The sequence below is a fragment of the Lytechinus variegatus genome, chromosome 5 (assembly GCF_018143015.1).
Source record: "Lytechinus variegatus isolate NC3 chromosome 5, Lvar_3.0, whole genome shotgun sequence".
NCBI lineage: Eukaryota > Metazoa > Echinodermata > Echinoidea > Temnopleuroida > Toxopneustidae > Lytechinus > Lytechinus variegatus.
In genome coordinates this window covers 15,572,998-15,593,766 of record NC_054744.1, presented here as the reverse complement: position 1 = coordinate 15,593,766, position 20,769 = coordinate 15,572,998, and the positions used below count along the sequence as shown (strand labels likewise).

The 20,769-nt window shown below is 34.9% G+C and overlaps 1 protein-coding gene across 1 annotated transcript; it reads right to left on the bottom strand.

Moving 5' to 3' along the window:
• Positions 1-7,775: 7,775 nt before the first annotated feature.
• Positions 7,776-18,201, bottom strand: LOC121415557 (guanine nucleotide-binding protein subunit beta-5-like). The gene is made up of 8 exons (XM_041608811.1): positions 17,953-18,201; positions 14,238-14,416; positions 12,794-12,870; positions 12,015-12,144; positions 11,444-11,587; positions 10,355-10,495; positions 9,916-10,012; positions 7,776-9,410 (listed from the first exon to the last, which is right to left on the bottom strand). Exons 1-8 carry the CDS (start codon positions 18,068-18,070, stop codon positions 9,232-9,234), a joined length of 1,065 nt encoding a protein of 354 aa, XP_041464745.1. The 5' UTR covers positions 18,071-18,201; the 3' UTR covers positions 7,776-9,231.
• Positions 18,202-20,769: the final 2,568 nt, after the last annotated feature.

The window sequence follows — 20,769 nt, the reverse complement described above, 5'->3', positions numbered from 1 at the left end:
ACTTTCAAAAAATCAAATGCTCTACTACATTGTATAATATTTTGTGTTGTGGTAATAAATTCTAAATTTTGTCTTTCAAAGTTTCATTTTAATTAATGGAATTTCTAATCAGTTTAAAAATGAGACTTGTGATAGTTGATGAATTTTTTTTAGATTAAAACCATAGATGTAAGATATTGATTTGAAATCATATTTAAAATGATTTTTGTTTTTCACTGTCTTCTATATTACAAGCCACATTAATAAGATAATTGTATTCAGTTCAGAAAATAAATCACATTCCTCAAATTTGATTGAAGTATATGCGATCATTTCTGAATTTGACGCCTGTATACTATTTATTCCTTTTATACTTTTTAAAGAAGAAAAATGAATCTAATATTTCATTTCTTAATTGAGATATTTGAATTTTCCTCGTAATTTCTAGGTAATTTTTTTTCTTAATGAGAATTATAGAAAATTACTATATGATTTGTATGTTCATGCCTTTTGTTATCTTACATAAATTTATATCATTCCATTGTTTAATTTTTTTTCAATATACCTAATTTAGATTCATACTGCTTTGTGAAAATGCTGATGATTTACCGTTGCATATTGATAACTAGCCTGTAATATTTGTTATTTTCATGTTCTTTTTTTTTACAGCTTTCATTATCATTTATGCAAAATTATCTCATTCCATTCACTGGCTTTTTATATACTAAATATATGTGGGTGTTTTTTTTTCTACAAGTTAATGATGCAAGTCAGTACTTTATGTGAATGCTAAAGATTACACCAGGTATTGAAAGCTTTGGGGGTCGTAAGGGGAGTTTTTATGTTCAATTTTAAGTTGATAGCATTTGTTTCTCTTATGCAAATTTCTTTTATTACATTCCTTCAAATTTTTATACTTCTAATTTACTTGAATTTTGATATGTAATGTGATGTACTTTTTGATGCATGATATAAGTGAGTAATCTATTTTTGTTGGTATTAAATTTCTCACTATTTAATTTTGTCTGATATTTATGCTTGTGCATTAATACTTAATGAATGAAAGGTTGAAGACCAAATATATCTTAGAATTTTGTAATAGGCACAAGAAATTGATTTTTATATTTATAATTATTTCATTTACAATGACTTGAATGTTTTTTCAGTAAAAGTTCATGAATAGGATTTATTTATGTATTGATATAAAATAATTCTTTTTTGATAGACTCACAAATGATTATTCTCGACCATTTAATGGATGAAGTTTTTACAAACATTAGAAAAGCACAATCTGCCAGCAGAAAGGCTAAAGTGAATCACTCTGTGTTGTTTTAGGAGAAAAAAATACATGTATTCAAAGTGTATTACTAGTATATTACATATGAGCAATCTGATAGTTTTGCTCACATTTGTCTGAGTCACATGTTCAAGTTTATTTGACACCCTTTTTTATCTAGTCTTGCAATCTATCTGAAATATTTCCATTCCCGGTGTATGTCGTGTCAAATTAAATCCATGAAAGAGAATATGGACTATCGATTAAGAACAAGAAGGGTATTTAATTAGATTAGTAAAATATATATAGCAAAAGTACTTTGCACTTTCGTGGTATGAAGACACAAACCCTATGGATTGGAGATAGAATTGTGGAGCGTTGTGGCCCAGTGGATAAGTCTTCTGACTTTGAAACAGAGGGTCGTGGGTTCGAATCCCAGCCATGGCGTAATTTCCTTCAGCAAGAAATTTATCCAGACTGTGCTGCACTCGACCCAGGTGAGGTGAATGGGTACCCGGCAGGATTAATTCTTTGAATGCATGAGCGCTGAGAGGCAGCTCGAGCTAAAGCCGGGGTAATAATAACAATGCGCCTCGGAATAGAATACTTCTAGATAGATGGCGCTATATAAATGCCTATTATTATTATTGTTATTACTCTGCTGCTAGTCTGATTGGCCACATGATTACATCCCTTGCATGCCACATTCTAGATTATCTTCTTGAATGTTAGCTTGTTCAGTGCCCTTTGTGGTTTGAATAAACATGCAATCACTTCGGGATTGGAACTAACATGTAAATCAAATACCATATCTTTTGTAATACTTTCCTCGGCCAAATTTACAGTTTCTTAGTCAATCAAACCCAACGATTTAATAACTGGAGTGTAACTTGTCCAATGATAACTTGTCATGGACATTGAGCTGCTACACACAATGGGTATAAAAATATTAAATTATTATCTAAGTATGATTCAAACATCACAAGATTGTATTACAAAGTCTTTATGGTTATTAAAATTCTAGACATTCTTTTGCATTGCAAAAACACATTTTTTGCAAGTTGATTTATGTTTCTATTCTTAAATGTTCTCTATCACTGTGAATATAATTTTACAAGATTAGATTATGAGAAATTACATTTTATGATTTGCTGTGATCTGAATAAATCACCTTGATAGCCAGGTACTGAGATTTCTTTTATCCAGCTGTTTTTATTTTTGTTCCTGAATTAATGTAAAAGAAAAAGATAAGAGGAATCTATTTCAGTGACAGACTTGAAAGGACAAAACAAAAGCACATATCTTTTAATGTTGTACAGAGTTGGCTTTAATTTTCATTTCTGAAGCAAAGTATACTATACACATACATCCATAACGTAAAATATTTGCAAGGTCTACATAGTCTTCTTTACAAATCAGAAAATCAAAACCACTAGACAATTTCACAAGTACAGATAAATAAAACACCCATATACATGTATCATTTACTTTATGCAGAAAAACAGAGTTGATACCAAAGAATTTTTTCCCCCTGTATTAATAGGTAGAATCAATATTAACCAATTATAAATTTTAGTACAGTCGCAATAGTCATAAATTTACAATGTAATCGATTGTATCTTTTACAATACTGGGCCCTGGACCTTTGTGATTGATTCAAATCATTCGTGGCTATGGAAAGCCAGAAATGTCATAATTATCATCCACTAGGGGATCACACTGTCCCTTTGCAAAACGAAAAAGAGCAAACTGATTGATAAATATCAAGTAATCTCTTGAAAGCAGTATGCAGAGACATACCATTCACATTCAACAATACTGCTTTTAGCATTCGGAGCTTTCCATGCCAACTGGGATTTGAATCAATCAAATTCTGAATATGATATGACCTTAGGCCCCATCTTACAAAGATCTGTGATAGATTCAATAAGTGATACATATTTACTAAAATTTCAGAGAACACTTGGCATACACCTTTGAAATAACCATGGAGGTATAATTCTTTTTACCTCCATGAAATAACTGATCAATATTTTTCTTTACAAAAGGGATGGTGCATGCACGTCCTAGATTTTGACCCCAATAGCTTTCCATAGTTGGGGTTGAAATGGATCATTAACAACTTGCTAGATGAGGCTTGGTGTGTCTTAACATATAATAGTACTTGCAAAGTCTTTCTACATCATAAAATAAAGCAAGATTTATTCAAATAAATCTTTCAAAGATATATAAATAGCATCATAAATATCATTCTAGTACAGCACTGCAGTCCAACGCACTACATAAATAAACCTCTCCAACCTGAGAATACGCTATGAGAACTGTACATAAAAATAATATAACCCTACCAAACAACTATTTTGAAAATTATAATTTTAGAACCCAAGTTGATAATATGGAACAAAAATGTACCATACATGCCCATACATATATAATGTAAACAAACATGTGCAGAGGCCTGTTGCAGAAAGAGTTGCAATCAATCGCACCTCTAAAAGTCATGCGCAACTTGATTTTCAACCAATCAACAGCGCGCATTTGGGACTTACGATTGATTTTTTTACTTGGGTTTAAACGCAACTCTTTCTGCAACGGGCCCCAGGTGTATCAAGTAATAACTGTATTTTTTTTATCTATTCTAAACTACAATCTGTCCAATGGAATCATTCCAAATTAGTCTTTCACTCGCATTAATTGCCACATCAACTAAAACTTGTTGGGAAACATTTTCAAATCTTCAAACTGCAGAAGCAAAGTTGATAACCCTCATTTAGTATCAAAGTCCTGCAAATGATTAGACCATTAAACCTTCTCTTACACTGACAAATTATAGAGAATTCTAGTACTTTATCCAAATATTTCTACAATTTACATGTAATTACTTGCATGTACATCAAGGTTATAAATCATAAGGAAAACGTAGTCAAGAAGGTGGATGTTTAGTTAATAAATTAGAAATTAAAATTCTTCCATTATGAACACATTCAAATTTATTTTGTACTGAGTATCCAAGGACATTAGATATGCTATGTCCATTCGCACATTAAAAAATGATGAAAAACTGAAATTGGTTTTCTACAACTTGAAAATGCAATTTTGATATTTTATAAATTAAATATTTCATTAAATTCTATGTCATCTTGTTTGTTCCTTTGACAAAATGCAAGGTTCCATTTATTAATACACCTAATAGCAAGAAAAGTGTTGCAATGCAAGAGTACATGCAGGTAATAAAAATATCATAATGAAAAATATTTATCATACTTCCCTTATATGATGCACATAGATTATTAAGGGAAAGATTAACATAGATCTTTAATACATTCTATTGCACAAAATAAAATATGTGGTTAAAGGGGTATATCTAGCACACAAATGAAACAGCACACAAAAAGTTGGACAAGCACCACATATATGAAGTGATCGATTCTCGGAAATATAAGGGATAATTATGCAAATATGCAAAATGATAATTTTCAGAAACTATGCATTATCCACTGATAAACAACATGAAAACTTAAAACACTGGTTTTGATCTAGAAATTTCTTTCTCTATGAATGAAGAATAGTGAGATATGTCTACACTTCCCCCAAAACAGTTTTATTTATGATCACATTATTATCGTACGATATGAAGCAGTAGAAACACAGGGTTTTGGCATTAAATGGCAGTTAAAGAGTATTTTTAGGATAGAAAGTATGAGAAACCTTCCTTGTTACAATACAATCAGACTTATACACAAACCATCATAAATCTATTTTAAACATTATCCAGCAAAAAAAACCCAAAACATTTGTGCAAGAAATTATATTAAATTCAAATTAATATATTAATTTAATATTTCATACCAAGATGTTATTAAACTTGGTTAAAATCTCACTTTCTCTACACCCCCCCCCCCCCCCCCCCCCTCTCCCTCACTCTTGCTCTGTATTCATTCCTCTCGTATTGGTTACCTAAGTAATTTAATTAGTTTATTGCACTACCAAACTGATAAAATCCTATCTAATTTATTTCTAATTGCACATTTATCTGACAAGAGTTGATAATTTACATTGGCAATGATAGCATACTGTCACACTATGATGGGGAAAGTCACAAATAAATAGTGAAAATACAGGCTATTTTTGAACAAACATAAAAACAAAGGAACAAAGAAGACAATGCATAATGCATTATACAAGTAACCCTGTCTAAAAAAACATAAATTACATCTATAGTCACTTTCATATGTGCATACTACATTCTTTATATACAAATAAAAATCATAGTGCTTTGTAATGAAATGAATAAATTATGATCAATGAAAATATTTGTTTTATCATCTTATTTCATGGCTGAAAATTTCATCAAAATTGTCAATAGTGTATTAAAACTCATATGTCAGACATTTCTGTTAAAAAATAAATTCTGTTAATGAATGATTGTTGCACTATGCAATACTTCATACTACATTTAAACATTAAATCTATTGCAAAGCAATTCTTGCACCAAAATTAAAACAAAATGATAAAAAAAGCAAGATCAGTAACACAAGTGGACTTGTTGTCCACTTGTTGAACTTTCTTCTTTAACTATTTTGAGAATAACTTTAAAAGTGAACCTGACTTCAGGTGGTAAAATATGGATAATATTACACAGATATTGCCTACCTAGAGTTTGAATATAACATTTCCTTTCCCCGACGGAGTTATATTTTTCCCACGGGATTATATTTTGCCCGAAGCGCGCAGCGGAGGGAAAATATTATCCTGAGGGAAAAATATAGCTTCGGAGGGGAGTTGAAATGTTATTTATTACAACGATAGACCAGGCAATATCTGTTATATTATATAGCATATGTGGATTCGTCATCAGAAATTGCATTCATCATCTGGCTCAAACCCAAAATTCTTGCTACAGCTCTGATCCATCTACGTCATAATAGATTTTTTTTTAATACATCAAGCGCGTTCTTCATGCAATCGACGCATTAACATTAGCACGTACATCAGATAAACTACATTGTTACGCAACTTGTATGCAGCGAGTGACGTCACCTTAGTGAATATAACGCAGCAATTGACAATACAACGCAGTATATTCCCCGAGGTGACGTCAAAACCTAGAATATAACAAATGCGATCCTCGCAGCTATGGTCACGTGATGGCGCATTGACCTATCACTGATTCGAATCTACATAACCTATGTAATATAATAAAATATAGCGATAGTAGTCACTTTAACTTAGGTTGCATTACATACTGGAATGTCTTCTAAAAAGTATCATTCACCTTTTCAAATTTATAAACTATTGAAAGGAAAAATAACATCAAAGGTGAGAGGAAAGAAAAAAAATTTCGAATGAAGTGATGTCCTTCACTTGTATGTTATGCTCTCAGTCGATTAAAAAAAATCAAATAGATTACTTTTCCAGCAAGTCAGTCTGATCCGATTAAATGGAAAAAAATCATACAAAAAAAAAGCATACAAATTGTCAATTCAGAACAATTTTTTTAAATTCTGACTACCCATTTGTCCATAGTTTGATTTAGGCAGTATTTCTTCTTGTTCTGCTATGGAAACTGACATTTAAAGATAAATTCCAGTTTTGGTAACGATCTCAAAATGGCTTTTTACAGAATCTAATATAATGACCACCCAAGTGTCTGTTTGTATGAATAAAAAATATGTGCCAAAGGATTCCGGAAGAAATTGTGTACTTGCTGAGAAATAAGCAAAATAAACGTGGATTCGGTCACTTCCGTCGGGTCTTTATTTCAGCAATAATAATACACTGTCCCACGTGTGCCTACCTGTGTTGGCGATCTTCAGTGTGATCGTATTTCAGCTTAGATTTTATGATTTCACAAAGTTAAGTTTATGTAACTGTACCATATCTAGATCCACGATGATATAGTCATACTTAACCTTGATTTACAGACTTTCTCACGAAATCTGTGTTTTACTGCAAATACTATCATTTAGCTTTAAGATATTAAAGAGCTGGGGCACATAGCCCAAAGCGTAGCATTCATCATAGACCACTTTTTTTAAACGACTGACTGCACTGACTACAATGTACGATCAATCGTGAATATCAAGTGCAGTATTTATCGCTAACCTTTGTGCTATCAAACCCAGGTGGGTGTTTCATAAAGCTGTTTGTATTAAAGTTAAGAGCGACATTAAGAACGACTGTCGACCCTTTCCTACGCGCTTAACACTAAGCAATGAATATATAATTTACCACAAGAAAGGATTACCAGTCGTTCTTAAAGTCGCTCTAACTTACGAACAGCTTTATGAAACGGTCACCAGATGTGCTCTGCTGTTTCTTTATGTCAATGTGCCTCAAGGGACAGTGTGTCAAGACTACTGATTGAGTTTTATGAATTGGAGCACAGATCAACCCATATCTTCCGAAGATATTATTTGCTAAAAAGATATATACAGTACATAAGCCTATAAAGAACACATAATCCTGCAATAGGCCTAATGACAACAAGTTTGTGGGTGAGGAAGTGGGTTGCCTTAGTACCTATGCTGCAGCAGTCAACTCCATGATTACCATTGACTTTTGAGACTTTAAGACATCTGAAATTATCAATATTTATTAAATGGACATGTCAACAAGAGAGATGAACAAAACAAGATAAAAATTAAAGAAAATATAAAGGTGAATTGTCAACCATTTGATGCAAGAAATTGGTTAAGACTTTCCATACATCCCATATACATATCTACAATTTGAACTACATATATATTTGTCACCATGTAAATCTGCAAAAAAGGGAAGATTTTCATATTCTTCCATTGTCATTTTTCTTCTATAATTGCATCATATTCTCACATGACCTACAACTACATTTCTCTGTTTTCATTGTTAAAATAATCACAAAAATAGATGAGGGCAAAAATCTGTCTTTTTCTCTCTTCTGCCAACAATTCCTCCCCTGAGTCTGTGCACTTGGTCCTTAGATTCCCCATCAAAAAAAAAAAGAGAAAACACATGCCCCCCACCCCCAAAAAAGAAAATTGCCCTAAAACTCAATAAAAAACATTTAATGAATCCCGCAATCAAACAATATAGTCCTACTACACTCAAATATCATAGTCACTTCTATTTGCATATAAAATTTATGAATGTTCGTTTCATAATGATAATAATAATGTGGAAATAGATTGAACCATACTAGATTACCACAGTTTCCACTTTCTCAAGTTCTTGCCAATAACATTTTGACCTTTGTGAAAAACACTACTCACCGAAAACAAAGAATGCTGGGGAGAAAAACAAGCCAGAAAAAACCCATTGTTCACAAAGATCTTTCACATTATACATGTTCCATTCATACATCAACATTGATATCATTGACTGGTTATAAGAGTTATTCATTTCACATAATTTATTTTTAATCCAAAACTAACAAGTAATGAAAATACACACCGTACTGTAATGACCTCCATTTGACTAGTCAATGGCTGCATACATGAACATGGCAAGACAATCAATTGCCCCTTAAGATGACATTCAACACAAAAAGGTCTTGAGTGAGATGGTCATAGATCACAGTTAAAGTCCCAGTACGTCAAAGCTAAAAGTTTAAAAGCTAAAGTAGATCAAAAAGCTGCAGTCCTTATACAATTGGACAAGTCACAGGTCTAAAAGTAGTTTGGTCTAGCGTATACCTGTATAGTAAGACCACAGAACTTTACAGAGTTCAAGACGTTACAAGTCTATGTCAAAATCTTGGCAAAAAAAGGAGAGAATCCTCTAGTCCAAAAGATCAGTCTTGGTCCAATAAGCAGGATCTAATTGGACCCAACTTAAATGAAAATGGACCAACGCTTGGTCTAGCATGTACATTAGCCCACACTGGCTAGCGTTCTAGAGCAACCTTATCTATGTCCACACCTCCGCAAATAAAAATTAAGGAGAGAGTACCCACGAATTCTGCAGGTCACACTATTGGTCCAAAGACCAGATCTTACTTAGGCCCAGATCCTGAGGGTGTAGTCCCAGCTACCGGTACACATGGCAGTCCCATCTGGCGAGACCCTCAGGCAGCTCACCCTGTTCTCATGGCCGTACAGCATGGTCAAGCGATGACCTTTCAGTGTGTCCCAGATGTTGACTGAATAGTCATTGTATCCAACAAATAGCAGGCGTCCTGTAGATGAGCACATACAAATTAAAAAAATGATTAATTAATAGAAAAACACATGAAGAGTAGGTTACCAAATCATGCTCTACAAACACATTTGGTTTCCACCCACTTGCTCAAATACTAGATGGAATAATACCTAGATTGCCTATCACCAGTATACATACTGTATCTACACCTGTTAGTTCTATTATCAATTTGCTATGTATAAAGTCTGATTATATAGACCAATTACCATTAATATGTCATGACGGATATATCTTTTGTTTATTGAAAAAATATCCGTTGAAAAAGCTATTTTCTTTTTGTTAATTGCTTTACAACATATTGGAGGTGTAGTTCATAAGTGCATCTTTTATAAGATCCAAATAAAAACTTGTTCCTTGGACAGACACGATAGCAATGTCATTCAGTTAATACACCTGCCATTAAATCAAATCACTATTGACAATGATTTGTGTCCACAAATTAAGATTTTTTTTCATGAAATGTGGACAAATAGGTGTCTTACCACTAAGAGAGAAGTCAAGTGATGTGGCTCCAAAGATGATGCTTTCCTTACTATAACAGCTGATCTCTCTATCAGCTCTCAGATCATACATACGACACTGAAAAAGAAATAAAATCAATCAAGTTATTGATTCGGTCTTTGATTATCTGGAAATGGCGAAGCAATAAATACATATTGACAAATGGCTTGTTACAACCTCATATCAAAACTTCAAAATGTTTAATGAAAGCTCAATAATTTTGAGGGGGCTGAATATACGGTATGGTACAAACTACCTGAAATGCCCCCCCCCCCCCATCGATGTGCCTATGACAGGAGCAAATATTTTACATACTTTCTCATGAAATCAATGTTTACAGCAACTACATTCATTGATCTTTAAATATCACTCTTTAGCGCATATATGAGGAGAAACTGATTAGATATTTGAGGAGCTCACCGATGCATCATCTGAGGCCGTTGCGAAGCCATCTCCGCTAGGGAAAAACCTAACAGCGTTGATGTCTGAGTCATGACCTTCAAAGGATTGGACACACTGGCCGGTTCTCATATCCCACACCAATGCTTGCTTGTCACAACCCTGAGAACAAAAAAAATTACAATGGGTATTGAAATCTCTTACAGATGGTTGAAAGCAATAACATTATAATTACCATGATGACTGTGGTTATGCAATTTTGATAAAGTGTGTAAAACCATCACTGCTGGGAGATACATCTGACTACATTGATGTCCTCAAAGTCACGATAATCAAAGAATTGAACATACTGACTGGTCCTCCTCTCTCACATCAACTCTTGCTTGTCACAACAAAAAGAAACAAACGTTTTCATTATTTTATGACAACCTTTACATGGAATTATAGCCTGCAAAATTCCTCTTTTTTTTCATTTTCGGATGATACTTTCCACAACCGAGTAAATCTGCTGCATTGGATAAGCTTTCACAAGGCAGTGAATTGGAATTTTCCGAGGCTCCTTTTTAATATTCAGGGATCTTTTAAAAAATATTCTAGGGCTCTGTTGAACATTTCAGGGGCAAAATGGACCAAAGCCCCCATGAAATTTGCCCACCCCCCTGGTTTATAGCCATTTAGCCAATTATCCCTAATTGTCTAATATCAGAGTGGGTCATATTTTAGTGCTAAATAGGGGTATTTATATTGTGCACATATCCACCTTGTTAGGTGCTCAAGGCGCTCCTATGTTACCCGGCTAAGCTAGGCGTTCACAGCGCACACAGCTTCTTGAGGAATTACTTCCTACCGGTACCCATTTACCTCAGCTTGGGTTGAGTGCAGCACATTGTGGATCAGTTTCTTGCTGAAGGAAATAACACCATGGCTGGGATTCGAACCCACGACCCCCTGTTTCAAAGTCCGGAGACTAATCCACTGGGCCACAACGCTCCACTATCAAAATGTATAGTTTTACCAAAGCCCAAGTGGGAGAATTTTCTCACTTTGATATATCCATTCAAATCAATAGTGATTTTGCACCTCTCAGAAATATGCATGGTGTCTACTTACTCCTGATACAAATGTATTGCATGCTTCAGAAGGTGAAAGGTCAAGAGCCATTGCATCTGCGTTATGACCATGGAAACTCTGAAGGAGCTGACCACTCTCAACATCCCACAATGCACAGGTACTATCACCACTTCCTGTCAAAATCTGAAAGAGAAAAGAAGTTTCTAGTGTAGAAAATGATAGCACGAATCAAACATTCTATTGTAAATCTGAGGGGGAAGGCAGAGGAGGATAACATTAAAATTTGTTTTCATTCTCAAAACATATTTCTAAATTGATTTCTGAATTGATTTGACATTTAACTGTCTTTTAATTAAATATAACTATTCACATATTTCAAATACCTATAAAGCCTTTCCAATACACAAACTGTATACATATCACATAATATGAATATCATATCAGGAAAATATGATACATATTGCAACTTTGGCAGGATAGCCATACACGAGAAAATTAAGAAAACTTGGATGATGAAGTTTCTAATACATTGAAAAAAAATATATGTTGCCACTTCATTATCAATGTACATTTGATGTACATTGAAAAAATATCCCTGTTCAATACTTACCTGTTGGTCAGAGTTCATAAATGTACAGCATGAGACATAGCTGGTATGCATTGCTACAGCTCTCTTCTTACTGCTTGATAGGTCCTCTTCTTGAGTCAGTTGATAAACCGAGCACTTGTTATCCAGACCACTGAAATGAAATACCAAAGAACCTTCAATTCATTCAGTGATTGTACACATGCACAGGTGGCTCAATGTACTAAAGATTTTACTTCAAGTCAATAACATATCAAATCTAATATGCGTAAATATATCTAGTGTAAGCATACTCATATAGCTTACACCTTTCCTGTAGGTTTATTACAATACATACATGTAGGTTTCATCTTTTTTCACATTTCTTTAACATGTTAGAAATCTTTTAAAAATCTCAACAACTGAACACCAGCAACACCATAATAAAGTATAAACACCACCTCTTTGCGATGAAAGAAGCATGTGATATGTTATATCGACGACACACGTGCAATTACTGATAATTTATCAGCCATACTACGTTCATAGATTTATACATGTTTATGGTGATTTGGATGACATTCTACAGCAGGGCTCACTTTGCATTGCTGAGACTCATTTGAATCAATTGCAAAGATGGAGATAAGGGGCCCGTTTCATATAAAAGAGTTGCCACTTTTGTAACTTTGCCATTATGGCAAGTACCATGGAAACCTTGATTTTGATTGGCTGCTGAGCCTTGTTGCCATGGTAGTTGCCATACTGGCAAAGTTACAACAGTTGTAACTCTTTATGAAACGGGCCTAAGGTTTGTGATTACTCACCCACATGCCACCATGGTACCTGAAGGTGCATAGGAACAAGCCATTACCCAAGTAGTTGGCATCGTTATTGCATGTTCCTGGTAACCAAAGAGTCAACGGTAAATTAATGACATTCTAAAAATTACATACAACATCCATCAGTTCTACTTGTTCTATATTGCAAGAAGAGGAGGCACGATAGCTCAGTCAGTAGAGCAGGGTATTCATATTTCGGTGACCCGGGTTCGATTCCCACTTGGTGCGCTAGTGCTCTTTGGTAAAGCATTAATCCTTAGTATCAGGTCCTTCGGAGAGGACCTTAAGCCGTCGGCCCTCTGGTTGCTTGCTAGCCTTGCTTACAAGCATTCATGCTTTCTTAGCAATGGGGGCCATTTCATAAAGCTGTTCGTAAGTTAGGAGCGACTTTAAGAATGACTGGTGAACCTTTCTTGTGGTAAATGATATTCAGCATTATATATTAATTGGTGATTATTTAGCATATAAGAAAGGGTCACCAGTCGTTCTGAAAGTCGCTTTTAACTTACGAACAGCTTTATGAAACAAAGTACCAGGTAAAACATTCACCACCAATACCAACATTCAGAGGAGTACTTGTCAATATTCAATTTCAACGTTAGTCAATTATCGCCTGCAAAATATCGCCAATAACACAATATATTGCAGAGTTTGAAAATTTATGATATACATGTACAATCATTATGAGCTGCAAATTTTGCTTGTCCATGAAATGTGGGCATTTGGGCACCAACTTACAAATTTCTGACTTGGTCTAATGCAATACAGAGTAGCATTTTTAGGCAATAAATAGTGAATAACTTTTCATAATTGACTATATTTTGGTCTTATTGTGTTACTGCAATATATCAACATAATCATAAAACCATTATTGAATATTCAATAATTTAAATGATAAATATCACATTGATAATTTTTAAAATATTGTCCAGTGCTTATTCAAAGGAGGGTTCCGCCAAGATGGTCAAGCCGCCATCTCAGAAATGCTGCTAGCCACCAGTATTCAGGGCACATTATGTCCAATTATTAAAAGATTCCCATAAAACAAGACATGTAACTATTAAAATATGTAATATTGAAAAAATATATATATTACAATATCATGACTTATGCATACATATTTCCTATGAAAACAGCTGTCCATGTATTTCATATTTCACAGATGAAACCTTTTTCATATTAAGTGTAGTTTTTCTGTATTTATTCAATAAAATAAAGACCATGTTTTATGTGTTTAGTATACAATACAATTGAAATCAACTACATGTATGCTATGAAAATCTATAATGGAGTAACAGAACTTATGTAAAGCTGAAGCTGACATTTCTTGACTCACAGTAACACTCTTCCAGCACACAATTATAGTTTCCTTCATTTTATTCTCTGCTATACATTAAGTAAGTACAAAAAAGGTAGATTGTAACCATACCTTGTTAGTTGTGAAAGCATCCCAAACTATGACTTTTCCATCCTGCGATGAAGTCACCATGTGCCTTTGGTCTCTCGCCCAGTCTAGACATAGAACTTTCCCTTGGTGGCCCTTCAAGATTCGCCTTGGTTTCAGGTTTAGAGGTGGCAAGGGCTCCAACCTCTGGGCAACTGTGTACACTGTAAGGTGGTACAAGGGCAAAGGGAAAATTCAATCAATTACGCATCATATAGGCCTACAGTAATAGGCCTAATAATAATCAGAAGTTATTTACTTGGTAGTATAGGCAACATTGAAACAAAAAGAATCAGAACACCACACTCCTGCAATTTTATGAGAATGGCATTCTTCTTAACTTGTTCCAAAATTATGTTTTCCAAGACATGCCAAATTTTGCTTTAGGAGGATCCAAGTTAACTTACAGTTTGAATTGAATTCATGAAATTCAGTCCATGAAAGTAGATAAAGCTTCAATAGCAATTGATATTGTGGCTGATAGCAATAGCTGATTGCATTGATAATTGTGTATAATCAATCATAAAAAACAGCCCACCCCCAATCAAAAATTTTGTTTCCTAGACTCAAAGTAAGACTTGAATTTGAGATTGAACAGTAAAAAAAATATACAGATGAGAACTTAAATTCGGATGCAAAATATTGTTTTAAAAAAAAAAAAAAATTTTTAAATATGAATAAAATCCAACAAAGTTATGTTTGAAAAAAGGGGCATTTGTGCTAGGATGGATTAAATTGTTTAGCAATAATGAAAATGTAAGTAAAATGGTGAGGTCTACAATCTAAAATCAGCAGTTGAAGAAAACAGTCAATATTGAAGACTTTCCAACATTGCATTTGGATACTTGCTTTGCAAAAGGATAAAATACATACTGCTAAGTTACATACTGCCTTTCGGGCTAAAATTTTGTCTTGTACATTGCGTTTCAGAAAAAAAGGTAATCCAAATCCAAAGGGCTGATATTCAAAGCATATTTAATATTGTGACATTATTGTGCATGAATATAAAAGAGAAACTCATCAGCTTTCCATTGATACCCTATTTGTGCCATTTGCGCTACGTGTGACCAAATTAATTGATGTTGAAGACTAAAGGTGCAGAGACCACTTTTTCCAAGTTTTTGAAAACTTGATGAAAAGGCAGATGCTGATGTAAATACCTTCATTGATGTCTGAGCCGGCAGAAATCTTTTGATTGGACCCTTTTTCTCCCAAAGGTTAATAAGTGAATGTACATGCCCACCATGATCGTACCACAGTTGGACCAACAGTTTGAAAGACAGTTTTGAGGAGTGTACAGGCATCTTTGATGGATTCAGGACGGCGCTCCTGCCCATCATTCCAGCATCATTCGTGATAAACTCTTTGGACATCGGGTTGTTGCCCTCAACCATGGCATTAAAAGGGTTGAAAGGCCACTAAGAGCGCCTGACTGCACGCCCTGTGATTATTTCCTTTAGGAACAATCAAAAATATGGTTTCAGTTGCAACTCTTTCCCCAAGATTTTGATGACTTGCAGGGCCGAATTTGATATAAGGTGGATGCTTTGCACAATGATCCGGCATTGCCATTGGTGAGACAAGCTGTCCAAGATATCCTTCCACGCTTCTGACTTTGTTTTCAAAGGAGAGGAGGACATGTTGAAGGTGTGCATCAATAAGACCAGGTCCATGATCAGGCATAAACTTTTCACTCATCATTTCAGAGAAATGCCTCAAGTAACACTTCATTCCAAAAATTACTTTGGAAAACATAATATTCTATCAAGTGCACATTTTACCCACTTTACCAAAACTTGGAGAAAGTGGTCTCTGCACCTGTCGTCTTCAACAGCGATTGATTTGGTCATGCTTGGCACAAATGGTACAAATAGGGTATCAATGGAAAGCTGATGAGTTTCTCATTAGTATCCATGCAGAATAATTTCACAAAATTACATATGATCCGAATATCAGCCCTCTAGATTTGGATTACCTTTTTTCTGAAACGCACTGTAGAGATAAGAAGCCCATTCATCTAGTGTACTGATAACAAAACATAGTATGAAAAAAGCAACAGTTAATTTTAGTAATGTAGGTGGTGAAACAGGTAATTTGTTGATCAGGAATCTGCTTGTAAGACCTACAATTTCATCTTTTGCAGCAAATGCAAACAACATAAAACTTGAATTGGTCTCCCAAATCATGCTGGAGAAAGTCTAACACAATTGGACACAAAGATAATTGACAGAACTAAAGTTTCTCTTTCTGATTTGAAGATAATCTGGAAGAGGGTCTAATTATTTTATGTTCAGGTGTTTGACCACTGAAACTGATTGTTGCACTCAAAATTTCAACACCACTATTGGACTTGATGTCTCTGATAGATTGAAAAGCCATGCATCTGACATTTTGATAAAACAACACCAGTAAAAATGATCGAACATTTACATTTTTTTTACAAGTCTTAAAATCCAACGTTAGATCTGAATTTTTTTTGAGGTGAGGAATTAATATATATATTTTTTATAAAATATATAAACCAAAAGCTTAAGTCTGTTATATTGGTTGTTACACTGAACTCCATTGGCTCCACTCACCAATTACAGAGACCAAAGTTCTAACTTGATCTGTACAGGAACTCAATGGCCATGTAGTTCGGATAAACCAGGGAAGTGGGAGTTGCTCAACAGCCAAAGTCACTGTTTTTCATATGCACCCCCCACCAAAATTTAAAAAAGATTGTTGAGACTTCTGATTCGTTCACTTTAGAATTTTCTATCATTTTTTTTTACTGTTGCTTACCTTAATTGGGACTCTAACTCATCTTGTTTTATCTGCAGTCAAGACCTCTTCCCGCTATGCTAGCGAGAAGCGCTGATACCGGAAGGGGTATTTTAACAATTACAGCCAATAGTTTGACTAGTGTAGACTCACAGACCCTTTACTGACTAAATAAACCGGTGTCTATGGACAATTACATGGACTAGTTCCTGCTCAAAATTTTGACGGAATAAAGCCATATTTTGGTATGTATTTCCACTTCCCCGGCCATCATAAATGTTCTATATTAGGGCTAAATATATTATTCTGAACCTTCTCCATGGTTTTATTTTCAATTTTACTGGGGAATGCAAAAGGAACTCTTGCCGTTTTTTTATCTTTTTAAATGCATTTTCCCCATTTTGGTGCATTTCAGGTCGAAACTGAATAATTTACATCTTGGTCCAATTCTTTATATATTTTTATGAAATAGATCTAAATACAAAATTCGATGAGCTCCATAGAGAGGATTTTGCATTGTACAGCTGCCCTAATCAGGCTAATGGTGGCTGGACAATCGTAAGCTGTCAGTGTATGAGGAAAAGAAAAATGTATGAAAAAAAACTCCTTGAAACAGAGGGCTGCCAGCTGTCTAGACCCTTCATCATTATGCATGTTTAACTTAAGATCTTGTCTTACAATGTCTTAAGAAGTAGGGTAAGACTAAGGTATATTCATAATTATAAACAGATATTATCAACAACTCAGCAATGGAAGAGATACATCAGTCATCATCATTCAGAATCACAATTCAGATGAACGTCAATTCAGCTTACACAAACACACGCGTATCGGACTACACAATATAGCACTGTAGTTAATCTACGTGTTCAACACAATTCGAGAACTCATAGTGGAATAACAAGCCACTGATCATAAATTAAAAGCAAATACTTACTTTCAACATCATTCAGCTTTTGCCTTTCTTCTAATAGTTTCTGTTTCAAGTTTTCTGCTTCTCTCGTGAGAGCTGTTAATGTTTCCTCTTTCACGGCATTCCCATCAGTGACGGCCATTTTTGCTGTTTTCTGTCAATCACGCATGCGCTTTGAAAAATCAGTAGATGGATGCTGCATGCATCCTTTGCTTGCATGCAAAAAACTATAACTGCCTGTCAAACTTCATTTATTCCCCCGACAAATTCTAAAAGTCTTTATTGTGAATATTCGATCGACAACAGTCTTTATGCCTTGATATTTATCACATAAAGTTTTCAGAGAATAACAATTCTGGCAATTGTAATACTAATAGGAACTCGAAAAGTTGCTGGCACCCTGTCACCCTAGCATCCAACTCCGGATAATACAAGTTTCTGTTAAGTGTATAGTAAAAAACAACATTACTTTCAACAAAATTCGAAGGAGAAAAAAAAATGCTTGCAAGTTTTCGTTAGTAAGGTGGTATCAGAAATGATATCGAAAAACTAAACAAGGAACCAGCTATTTCCTTCAGCAACAAATTTATCCACACTGTGCTGCACTCGACCCAGGTGAGGTGAATGGGTAGGCCTACCCGGCAGGAGTAATTCTTTGCATGCACTGAGCGCCGGTGATGGTAGCTCGAGCTAAAGCCGGGGTAATAGTAGCAACGCTTTGCATCCTCAGGCAAAAAGCTCTTAATAAATCCAGCTATTATTATCATTTTTTTTTTATATATATAACCTTTTCACCAGTGACGTAATGAGCCAAAAAAAATTGAGGGGCAAAGGGGGCCAGATATAGCGCAACAGGCAATTTTTTTAGTTTAAATATTTTTGTTTAAAAAATCAAATTTTGTGATAGTTTTGGACATAATATTCAGAACATAACACCACCCTGCATGTACCCTTAATTGTCTCTTTCCTTTTTCTTTTTTTCTTGGTCGTGCACAGCAAAAACTGTGGTGTTAACCGTTGTACATTGGTGATGTTAGTTTTACACCTATAGGTGTTATTACAACACCTTTTGTTGTTACATTTACACTCTTTGGTGTTATGTTTAATCTCTAGGGTGTAATTTTAACGCCTCAGGGTGTGTTCCTCTATTAACACCAATTGGTGTCAGTTTCAACACTGCAGTTTTTATAGTGGTTTTTTTTTTGGGGGGGGGGCAATTACCCCTCTCATCTGTACGCCACTGCTCTTCGCCACCAAAAGGGACCATGTTTGCCAGGAGAATTTATTTCAGGAAGCCATGATTTATTTCCTCGAAATGGTTTATCTACTAAACTATAAAAAGGGCATACCGACTATCAACATACCCTCCCGGAGTATAATCACACTTTGTTCAACACTAGATTGACTTTTGATGCAAAGAGGGGTGACAGAAAGAGATAAGTTATCTAACTAATTTCAGGGTACGGGGCAGTATATACAACACCGACTTTAATAGGTAGATTGATGAAATAATTGAGAGTGATACATGGTATAAAGGGACACGAAATACAATCCTAATTCTTAAAGTGGCGTTCAATAAAACTGCGGCCCCGAATTTGTGATACTCATTAAACACACAGACGCCATAAACTCGAAAGGGCACGTACACAAACGATGACACAAGGATGGTTGTAATAGTTACATCAGTGCGAAAATAACAAAATCATTACATATCACGTGTTAATGATGTAAACATTGATCGATCCTTTGAAGTTTTACAGCTTTGTCACCCTTCTCCACACCTTCCAACTTCACCTGGTCTCATTTACTTATAATTTGTATGTATCATGATTATGACAAACTAAAACTTCCTAGCTGTGCGCATTTTAATGTTACTGTCTAAGTTTCAATGATCTTTCCGAGTGGCTTATCAACGGGGTCGAATTATGTAATCCATCTTTATTTCTTCGAATGAAGTGATATGAATTACCAAACTTCCTTATCGATATTTTAATTTTTTTGCGTATCTGATTTTGTGAGAATGACATCATACTTACAAACAGGGGCGGCGTCAGGGTGTTTTGATTGTGGGGAGTGGGGGCTAGACCGCACAAATCATCATCATATCACCATCGTCGTCGTCGTCAACTCGATCCGTCATCGTCATCACCATCACCATTGATGATCGTCAATATATCACCACCATCGTCATCATCATTGTCATCATCACCATCATCATCATCATCATCATTATCATCATCATTATCATCATCATCACCAACATCATCATCATGATCATCATCATCGACATCATCATCATCATGATCATCATGATCATCATCATCATCAACATCATCATCATCATGTGGGGAGTGGGGCAAGACCGCACAAATCATCATCATATCACCATCGTGGTCGTCGTCAACTCGATCCGTCATCATCATCGCCATCACCATTATGATCGTCATTATATCACCACCACCATCATCATCATCGCCATCATCACCATCATGATCATTATCATCATCAACATCATCATCATAATCATCATCATCATGATGGACGACAAGAACACACTTGTCGAAACGTCGAGATTGGGTGGTCCTTTTCAGGACCAACATTTGCCCAAGAAAGATACATGGTGTACCGTGAAACCTACTACACTATGATCATCATCATCATCATCATCAACATGAAAAAGGTGTTGGTATGCTTGTTTGATTTCCTATATGTATCAAATTAAACCATGAGGTGTGCGTGACCTGAAAGGTTTTATGTTAGACCAGGGGTGATACAGGATTTCGAAAGGGCCGTCAACCTTTCTACATGAGTCAGGCCTGGATAATACCATGTCATGACAAA